This window comes from Manis javanica, chromosome 4 (assembly GCF_040802235.1).
Source record: "Manis javanica isolate MJ-LG chromosome 4, MJ_LKY, whole genome shotgun sequence".
Classification (NCBI taxonomy): domain Eukaryota; kingdom Metazoa; phylum Chordata; class Mammalia; order Pholidota; family Manidae; genus Manis; species Manis javanica.
Window position 1 is genome coordinate 149,727,052 of NC_133159.1, and position 10,099 is coordinate 149,737,150.

The 10,099-nt window shown below is 55.5% G+C and overlaps 1 protein-coding gene across 2 annotated transcripts; it reads left to right on the plus strand.

Moving 5' to 3' along the window:
* Positions 1–362: 362 nt before the first annotated feature.
* Positions 363–10,041, plus strand: MPO (myeloperoxidase). Of its 2 annotated transcripts, none has more exons than XM_037003860.2 (14): positions 363–496; positions 593–670; positions 820–913; positions 1,231–1,406; positions 1,620–1,743; positions 1,852–1,981; positions 2,061–2,267; positions 3,091–3,406; positions 5,187–5,347; positions 6,508–6,763; positions 7,227–7,397; positions 8,156–8,393; positions 9,043–9,257; positions 9,951–10,041. In XM_037003860.2, the coding sequence occupies exons 2-13, from the start codon at positions 595–597 to the stop codon at positions 9,248–9,250; spliced, it is 2,157 nt and encodes a 718-aa protein (XP_036859755.2). In that variant the 5' UTR covers positions 363–496; positions 593–594; the 3' UTR covers positions 9,251–9,257; positions 9,951–10,041. The 2 variants fall into 2 exon arrangements, with proteins under 2 accessions (XP_036859755.2, XP_017515951.3); XM_017660462.3 differs by having other exon boundaries at positions 363–477.
* Positions 10,042–10,099: the final 58 nt, after the last annotated feature.

Below are 10,099 nucleotides of genomic sequence, written 5' to 3' on the forward strand. Positions count from 1 at the left end.
TCCCATAATTACTCAGGCTGTTATTTCCTGACTATTATTCCTTTCAAAGGAACCCTGGATATTCAACTTAGTCAGAATTTTGCAGGGGTTAGTTGTCTGTCTGCCGTGGGGACAGCACTGGTCTGGGCACACAATGGGAAGCTGAGAAACTCTGGGGGTGGGGGTGCTGAGTTCAAAGCTAGGAACAGTTCCAGCCCCTCCTTTCCTACCCCACTCGTCCTTTGGGGACCTCTTTCTGTGCACCCCAACCTAGCGGGGAGGAGGCAGAGGTCAGTTTGCAAGGGCAGGCTCATCTGCCCCGCCCCTCCCCAGCTCAGGGGACATAAAAGCCTGGATTCAGCTGAGAGGTGCTGCCAGTGACACGGGAGCTTTGGAGGGGGACCCTGGGGGGTGACTGACTGAAGCTAGCAAAGGAAAGGTGCTGTGGACCCTCCCTCAAGGAGGCCTGGACACTGTTCCTAGGAAGGGCACACCGAGGTGGGCCTAGAGTGTGCAGGTGGGAGTGAGGGTCTGGGAGCAGGGAGTGTGGGGCTTTCTCTCCCCAGTGCACTGTGGGCTGTGCACTCTTACTGGGTTTGGGGTCTTGTTGCAGAGATGAAGCTGCTCCCGGCACTCGCAGGGCTCCTGGCTGTCCTGGCCGTGCCCCAGCCCGCTGAGAGTGCTGCCCCAGGTAACGGCTCAAAAAGACGCCCAAAGGTGGCATGTTGGGGGTGGTTCCGAGTCTCAGGGCTTCCCTTCCTCAGGGCAGGCCACCCTGGCTCTGGGGCCTATGGGGGGCTTTGGGCATATTGCTGACCTTGTGACCGCTGTTCTGGGCAGCTGTCACGGGAGAGGTGGAGAACTTGATGGTGCTGACCTGCATGGAGGAGGCCAAGCGGCTAGTGGACAAGGCCTACAAGGATCGGCGGGAAAGGTGGGGCACCTGGCCCTGCCCAGCTCTGGGCAGGGCTGCCCCAGGGCTATCAGGGAAGGAAGGGGCATGAGGAGTTAGTGGGCAGGGTGGGGCCTTCTGTCTGTCAGTCTTGGTGTCCTTAGGTGTGAGAACATCTTCAGAAACCATCCTTCCCGTGACCTTGCCTCTGTCTAGATACCTAGGTCCATACCCTGTTTATAAAGACAAACCTTGTCTGTGGGTCTGTTTATATTGTCCCATGTCCTTCCCCTGGGCTGGGGCCCTGCTGAGGGTTCTGCCTGCCTCCTCCGGCCATCACTCCTCCCTTCTCCAAGCAGCCTCAAGCAGCGGCTTCGCAGTGGCTCTGCCAGCCCCATGGACCTCCTGTCCTACTTCAAGCAGCCAGTGGCCGCCACCAGGACAGCTGTGAGGGCTGCTGACTATCTGCATGTAGCCCTAGGCCTGCTGGAGAGGAAGCTGCAGCCCCTGTGGCCACGACCCTTCAACGTCACTGGTACTGTTACTCCTACAACCCCAGCCCCCTGCTCCACTAGTGACCCTAACCACCTCCCAGTGACTCCCCCAAGTCCTCTTTCCAGGGAGTCTCAGGGGCATCCAAGCCTGTTCCCTCCCCATGTCTTCAGACTGCTTCCTCCATCCAAGGCTCCCTAGCCTGGAATAGCAAATGGGGGACTCAGCTCCCACTCCCCCCTTTCCCTGCCTGCAGACGTGCTGACACCCGCCCAGCTGGATCTGCTGTCCAGGTCGAGTGGCTGCGCCTACCAGAATGTGAGGGTGACCTGCCCGCAGAGAGACCAGTACCGCACCATCACGGGGCACTGCAACAACAGGTGCGGCCGCTGGCACGTGGCCCGCGGGGGGCTGGCTGGCCACTCAGGGCGGCATCCCAGGCCCCCAGGGCGCCGTGCCACTGTCAGTGCCCTGTCCTTCCCCTGCAGACGCAGCTCCACGCTGGGGGCCTCCAACCGCGCCTTTGCGCGCTGGCTGCCCGCCGAGTACGAGGACGGCGTCTCGTTGCCCTTCGGCTGGACGCCCGGGGTCAGGCGCAGCGGCTTCAGGGTGCCCCTGGTGAGCACTAGCCCGCAGAGGGGGCAAGGCCCGGCCCCTCGGCCCCTCGGCCCTGGCCCTGACCCTCGGTGTCCCGCAGGCACGCGCCGTCTCCAATGACATCGTGCGCTTCCCCACGGAGCAGCTGACCCCGGACCAGGAGCGCTCGCTCATGTTCATGCAGTGGGGCCAGCTGATCGACCACGACCTCGACTTCAGCCCCGAGCCAGCTGCCCGTGTTTCTTTCATCACTGGCGTCAACTGTGAAACCAGCTGCCTGAAGCAGCCGCCCTGCTTTCCGCTCAAGGTGCTCCCTTCCTCTTGCCACCCTCGTTTACCCCCGACCCCTGGTGGGAAGAGGGGCATTATTCCTGGAAACAGCCACTCCCTCTGCCCAGCTTTCCTTCCCCAGATCCTGAGCAAGGCTGCCTGCCCACCTCCCCATTCCCACCCCTGGGCTGCGCACTGACTGTCCCATTGCTCCTCAAACCTGTCCTTAGTGCACGTGCTCAGTCCTCTTTCCTCCGCACAGAGGGGCACCGTGGCCCTACACCCCGAGCCTGGGTTGTGGGGTCTCAGCAGGGCTGAGTGGACTGGATGGTGAGGCTCAGGCTGAGTAGGGAGAGGAGGAGAGAAAGGAAGGAGAATCCGAAAGACAAGGACTGAAATGAGAGGAGAGAAAGACGGGGCCAGGGTGAGAGCCAGGACAGGGACAAGGGAGACAGGCAGGAAGAGGGAAGGAAAAAGGAAGAGGGGGTGGCTGAGAGCAGGAGACCATATCCTGAGGGCAGGGCAGGGAGGGGCAGAGCCAGGAGAGAGAGAAGAGGTTTAGGCAGAGGGGCCCGAGGACCCCCCCACCCACCTCCAGGGAGCCCCATATTCCTAGCCTCTCCCCCGAGGCTCAGTCATGCTCTACTGGTGGAACCTCAGGCTGGAATCCTTGAGAGGCCTCCCTGCGGATGGAGGGAGACCTGAGAAACTTCTGAGGAAGCCTTATTTGCATATTTGGGTCTCCCCCTCTGGTCCTGGGCTCCAGGTGGGATCACAGCCTTCATAGGCTTGCCTGGGGGAGCTGCTCCTGCCCACTTCCCTGCCCTCGATGAGCTGCCCGATCCCTTTCTGTCCTGCAGATCCCACCCAACGACCCCCGCATCATGAACCAACAGGACTGCATCCCCTTCTTCCGCTCCAGCCCAGCCTGTTCAGGAAGCATCACTATCCGCAACCAGATCAATGCGCTCACCTCCTTCGTGGACGCCAGCATGGTATACGGCAGTGAGGACCCTTTGGCCATGAACCTGCGCAACTTGACCAACCAACTGGGGCTGTTGAATGTCAACACCAACTTCAGTGACAATGGCCGGGCCCTGCTGCCCTTTGACAACCTGCATGATGACCCCTGCCTCCTCACCAACCGCTCAGTGCACATCCCCTGCTTCCTGGCAGGTCAGCCTGCATGGGAACCTGGGGTGGTGCAGGCATGCTCCCTGCTGGAGCTGCAGAGCAGCCTGTGAGTTTGTATTCAGGCTTTGTCCTTACAAGCCTCAGTGATGTTAGGCCAGTTGCCTTGGTGACAAGTTAGATGGAGCCAGAAAGGCAAAACAAAAACAAAAATAACCCCTGCCCCCGGCAAAAAAGCAACTACAAAGAACAAAAATCCAAATCTAAGAAGGAGACTTGGGGATAGCTGAGGATCTGTCCATCCCTTTCTTTGTCTCTCTCTCTCTGGATTCTGGCAGAGAAAAGAGTTGAGTCTCTCAGAAAGGGGGAACTAAAGGGACAGAGAGCAACGTGGGTCCCTCACCCTGTAGGGCCGTATTATCCAATGTGGTAGCCACTGGCTACATATGGCTATTTTCAATTAAACGTCAGTTAATTTAAATTAAATTAAAAATTTGTTTCCTGCACTGCACAGCCCACATTTCCAGGGGTCAGTAGTCTCATAGGCGAGTGGCTCCCGTATAGGGCAGCACAGATGTAGGGCATTTTCATCAATTCAGGGCTGTTCCAGAATGTCACCTCCTGCTCATCTTGATTCCCTGCATTAAGAAAGGGTGGGATTTTAAATTTAAACAACTGGCACTCCTGGGGTTACAACTGGGGCAGGGATGTTGCCTATGCCCAGCAATTTTCCAATGGTTTTTAATGTAAACCCGATCATGGGGCTGAGGCCCTTCCCTCTGCAGCTCCCAGCCTCAAATCCTGGTGGCTCCAGATAGTCACTCCCCTGGCTGAGCTCTGGGGAGGAGAATCGAATGGGTGCCAGTGGAGAAGAGAATCACAGTCAGCTCCAGTGTGGACTTTTCTGGGCTAGTGAGGGAAGAAGAGCATTCCTTAGCTGTTTGTGGCTGCCTCCAGCCTAGAGTTGAGCAGCATGTCCCTCTGGCAGCTCATGGGATGGAAAAGCTGCTCTCAGAGAATTTTCTTCCCACCAGCTTGTAGAGCTGGTTAGGACTGAACCTAGCATCCCACTGGTATGGGCCTGGCCCTAACTCTCTGGTCCTTCCAAAGGAGGGTTGGGGAGGATTAGAGGGTTCAGCAGTCTCTCTCAGTTCTTTTGAACTGTCTCAGATATGGGCTGCAAGCATCCTGCACCCTAAACCCCTCCCCTGAGCAGATGCACAGTTAGCATGTTGTAAGCATGGGGATGGCAACTCTGATCAGATGTTAGTGGCTTTCTAGATCCCTGAGTTGAGAAGGATTCTGAGGTTTTATCCAATTTTAGCAAGCCAGAGTGCTGTGGTCATTAGCTGTGTCTGAAGTGGACCAGCATGCCACTTCTTGGCCATCATGAAACAGGAGAGTAAGTCAACCAGCAGCCTTTGTGGACCACCTACTTAGTACCAGGCAGTGTTCAACTGCACGTGTCTATCTGTGAGTTGGGTGGAAGGGTCAGGCACAAAGAGGCACAGGCCATCATCCTTATCCTCAAGGAGCTCCCAGTCTCAGGTATGAGAAGGTGGCAAGTCATGTGTCAGATCTGATGTCTGATGGGCATCTCCAACCAGCTGTGCATCTAAACAGAGGAACAAACTATTAAGGTGGACTGGGGCCACAAGGGAAGCCTTCTAAGGGAGGTGTAAACCAAGTGTGGTGTGGAAAGATGGGTGGAGCGGAAGGCTGGGTTGGGGGCATTTTAGGCCTTGGCTGGGGAGGGAGTTTCCATGGAGCAAATCCATTCTGGGATGGAAGTCTTAGGAATGACAGTAGCATATTTTTCCCCAAGGGGACACCCGCTCAAGTGAGATGCCCGAGCTCACCTCCATGCACACACTCTTTTTGAGGGAGCACAATCGACTGGCCACAAAGCTTAAGAGCATGAACCCGCTCTGGGATGGAGAGAGGCTCTACCAAGAAGCCCGGAAGATCGTGGGAGCCATGGTCCAGGTAGGCAGTCACGAGTATCCGGGATACCAGGGGTCAGGCAAGCGTAGGCTCCAAATGTGTCCCAGCCACATCCTGTATGACCCTGGCAGGTGAAACCATGAGCCTCAACTTCTTCATACATGATGCTGTAGAGATCAAAGGATGTAATGAAAACACCTGGCGGATACTAAGTGCCTGACAGGGCTCACCTGCCTCCCATCCTTCCTTCCCAGGCTCAATCCCCTTTCTTCTTTCTTGTCCATCAGGCGTAGTATTGGGAGGGTTAAGCAGGTGGGTCTGAAGTGCCTGGCACATAGTAGCTGTGCTGTAGATGCCGCTCTTTTCCTTCATCTCCCTGCTCTCTTGGCCCCTTTGCCCACTCACCTCTTCTTTTTGGCTCTGTTCTAGCTCACGAATCCCCTTATCCTCTTTTATCCCTGTGAAGTGTTCCTGGTTCTCCCAAGTTTTGATGCTCCAGCCACCCCCAACCTCTCCCCAAGACATCAGCACAAATACACACCCACAAACCCATGCACAGCTTTCTAATACTGCTAGACTCTGGAGGGGGAGAGCGTTGCAGGTACTGAGGGAGAGTTTTTGATTTGTGCTGAGGACTGAAGTAAGATTCCTTTAAGCCTCTGAAGAAATTCTAGAGTCTAGAAGCTGGAGTGAGACTGTTCCGTATCTTCTCTTTTTACTGGAGAAAATCATCTAGGGTGGCCCTTTTCTGTTTTGCTTCCTCACCTTCCACTAACATATATTGAATCCTACTGTGAGCCAGGCACTTGCTGGGCACTGAGTAATTTCTAGGAAAATGAGATCAATTCCAGCTCCCAAAGAGCTTATAGATTAGTAAAACAAATGAGATATTAATAATTTAAGGGCAAGGGAGTGACTAGCAAAACCCTTTGTTATTTAATCCTCTAAGGTAGAGGGCAGCATAATTATCCTTGATTTTATATTTGAGGATCTGGGGCTCAGAGATGTTAATAACTGGCCCCAAAGGTCACACAGCAGGCAAGCAGAAGAGCTCTGTTTATGCCACTCCAGGCCACTCTGTTAGAGCCAGATGTGGTGCTGTGGGAGGCAAACCCCGGCTGAGGGATCCCCCAAACCAGCAGGAGGTGGAGACTCTGCAGGGAGAGTGAGTGGAGAAGCCATTCTGAGTGATTTTTCTTTAGATCATCACTTACCGGGACTACCTGCCCCTGGTGCTGGGGCCAGAGGCCATGAGGAAGTACCTGCCTAGGTACCGGGGCTACAATGACTCAGTGGACCCTCGCATCGCCAATGTCTTCACCAATGCCTTCCGCTACGGCCACACCCTCATCCAGCCCTTCATGTTCCGCCTGGACAACCAGTACCAGCCCATGGGGCCCAACCCCCGAGTTCCCCTCAGCAAGGTCTTTTTTGCTACCTGGAGGGTAGTGCTGGAAGGTGAGTGGGACCTCAACCAGGTGGCAGCTGAGGCTGTGGTGGAGGTGGGATTGGCCGCAGGGAGCCAGGGCAGGAGCAATCCTCTTTCCTTCCATCTTTGGAGATTCAACCTGACCTGCCAGCCTCAGTTCAGCTGACTTTTCTTTTGCATGTAATAATAAAGGGTGGGTGGAGGTAGCTGATAGGGAGCTGGCTCCTTCCTGTGTGTTGTGACTTTCAGAAACCTAGGAGGCCAGGGACTGGGTGCATCCCAACCTTGCAAGTCCGAATGGCATTATTCCCTGAGACCAGTGCGCAACTGAGGAGTTGACCACTGGGGCCACCTTGGCACCAGGAGCTAGCTGCCTGTGCCCAGCCCTCTTCTGCACTTCCCCCAACTGCACCTTGGACTTGTCCCTGACTCCAATTATGACCTCTAGTACTGAGCCAGATCCTACACCCAACCTTGCTGCTCTTGCCCCAGGTGGCATTGACCCCATCCTCCGGGGCCTCATGGCCACGCCTGCCAAGCTGAATCGCCAGAACCAAATCGTGGTGGATGAGATCCGGGAGAGGCTGTTTGAGCAGGTCATGAGGATCGGGCTGGACCTGCCTGCTCTGAACATGCAGCGCAGCCGGGACCACGGCCTCCCAGGTGCGGAGCTGCGGGAGATTCCCCCCTCCCCTCCTCCCACTCTGGCTGCTACCCTCTCTAGGGCCTCCTGCTGCCCAAAGCTCCCCCAACAGGAGGAAGCAGTTGGAGGTCAGGCCTCACCTCCCCCAGCCTGTGTATCCCTTTTCCACTCCTCCTTTGCACTGTTTTGCCCTCAAACTTGAAGCATCATCACCACAACAAAAAACCCCCTAGCCCCACCCCCAGTCTGAAAAACCTGTCTCCATCATGCTTCATTTTGCTTCATTTTATATCAACTGTGAGGGGAGCAGATTATTATCACTTCCATTTTACTGGTGAGGAAACTGAGGCTTGCGGAGATACAGAACTTGCCCAGGTTCTCCCCCCAGCTGTGAACCCAGATCAGGCTAACCCCAAAGCCTGTCTGTGCCTGCTGTGGGACAGCTGCTGTGGCTGAGCCTTCTAGACACATTTCAGTCCTCACTAGTCTGAGGTCTCCAGGGGACAGTGAGATGTTCCTATTCTTAGGCCTGGCAGGACTTACGGCAATTTAGGATTTGCTCTCGGGTGGGAAGACAAGGGAAAGAGAGACCTGGAGAGACCCAGCTGTCTCCTTGGCCTAAGCTAAGACTTCGGGACTCCCTGGAGGCTTTATAGCCTAGGAGAAGCCCCTCCGCATCCTCCCCTCCCTCATGTACCTCTACATATGGTCTCCATGCATTGGATAGCTGGGTTTTCTGGGACCCTCCCGCATCCACCTCTGTCCAACCCCCATGCAGGGTACAATGCCTGGAGGCGCTTCTGTGGGCTTTCGGAGCCCAGCACGGTGAATGAGCTGGCTACGGTGCTAAGGAACCTGAACCTGGCGAGGAAGCTGATAGACCAGTATGGCACACCCAACAACATTGACATCTGGATGGGCGGTGTGGCCGAGCCCCTAGAGCGCAACGGGCGTGTGGGCCCACTCCTCGCCTGCCTCATCGGGACTCAGTTCAGGAAGCTCCGTGACGGCGACCGGTGAGGAGGCAGGCCAGGCGGCTCGGGCCCATGTGCCTGTGGGGCTGCTCCGGAACCTCTTGGTAGGGCTGGGAGAAATCTGATTTTTCCGGTGTATTCCAGGGAGCCTCAAGGTCATCCCTAAGGAGGGAAGACAGAGAAAATGCCACTCTTAAGGTTTTAGGGTGCAGCCACAGAGTTGTCAATCACTACTGAGCAGGGCCATCCTTGCTTTCCTCGGCTTCTCCTGGTATTGTTTCCCTGGGGTGCTGGTATCCATCGTACTCAGTTCTCACCCAGCCGTGCTGTACCTTTGGGAAAATTAGATAAAGGTCCCTCCCTTGATGGACAAATAATAATGTACCCCCAAGATTCTCTCCACCTCTGTGGCTGCAGCGCTGGACCAGGGCACAGGGCTTCGTGAGTGAGGTTGGGCTCAGCAGCCTGTCTAGCATTCGTGGCACCCCAGAGGCCTCTGGGCAGGGGAAAGGGGGAGCCAAGGGGCAGCTGTGCTTTGCTCTGAGCTGTCAGTGGGGCCTGGAGCTCATCTGTGCTGTAGAGCCAGCTGGGGTGTTGTGGTCCTCTTGCATCTGGGGAGCAGCTCAGGGCAGCTGATGCCCTCCCAGCCCAGGAGAGCCTCAGGTCATGGTCTGTGGGTGTTATGGCACAGGTTTTGGTGGGAGAACACAGGTGTGTTCACTGCACGGCAGCAGCAGGCCCTGGCCAATATCTCCTTGCCCCGCATCATCTGTGACAACACGGGGATCACCACTGTGTCCAAGGACAACATCTTCATGTCCAACACGTTCCCTCGGGACTTTGTCAGCTGCAGTGCACTCCCGCCGCTGGACCTGGCTCCCTGGAGGAATGCAGACTAGTGGCTGGGTAAGGCAGTGCTATGGTGAGGTGAATCCTGGGCACAGCTGGAACCACAGGGATGGCCCTTCTTAGGGGAGCCCATCTCTATTCTGGTGGCTAGCTGGGAAAATAAGTGACTAGACATTCATTTGTGTGTGCCTGCAATGTAAATAAACTGCATTTCATACGTGTGTTGTCTGTGAACACAGGTAGTGTTTTGTGTGCTGTGTATGTGTGTTGCTTTTGTAAGCATGTGTTTGCTGCTTACGTATTAAGTACAGAAGGCAGCAGAGTAGGTCAGTGAGGAACAGAGGCTCAGGGGCCAGATTGCTTTGGTTCAAATCCTGACTGCAGCTTACTAGCTGTCTGATCATCAACAAATCACTGAATCTCTCTAAGCCTGAGTTTTCTGCTTTGTAAATACCTGCTACATGGCCCCTCAGAGGCCCCCATTTGCATCCACTAGTACTTTGTTTATTGAGCACCTACTATCCAATGGGCACTGCGCTGGGCATGGGAAACATACAGAGCATGTTTTCTGTCCAGATGGAGCTCACACCTGGACAGTGTTCCAGGTAGCTGAGGGGAACCAGTGGCCCCGGAGGAAGGGCCATTAGCAGCTGGGGTGGGTGTGGTGGTTGAGTAATGGGCTCAGGAAAGCCAGACTCAGTCCATAGTTTCCCTTTTCCTTCATTACCCTGTTCTCTCATTTACCCACAGGAGCCTGCCTAGAAAGGAAGTTGGGCCTGTTGGCCCTTTTGTATGATTTGTTTGTACCTGACATTTTTTATAATAAAGCACCACTGCAGGAGATGTTTACTCGGTCTATGCTTGCAGTGGGGCTGGAGCTTCAGCATGAGGCTTGCTCT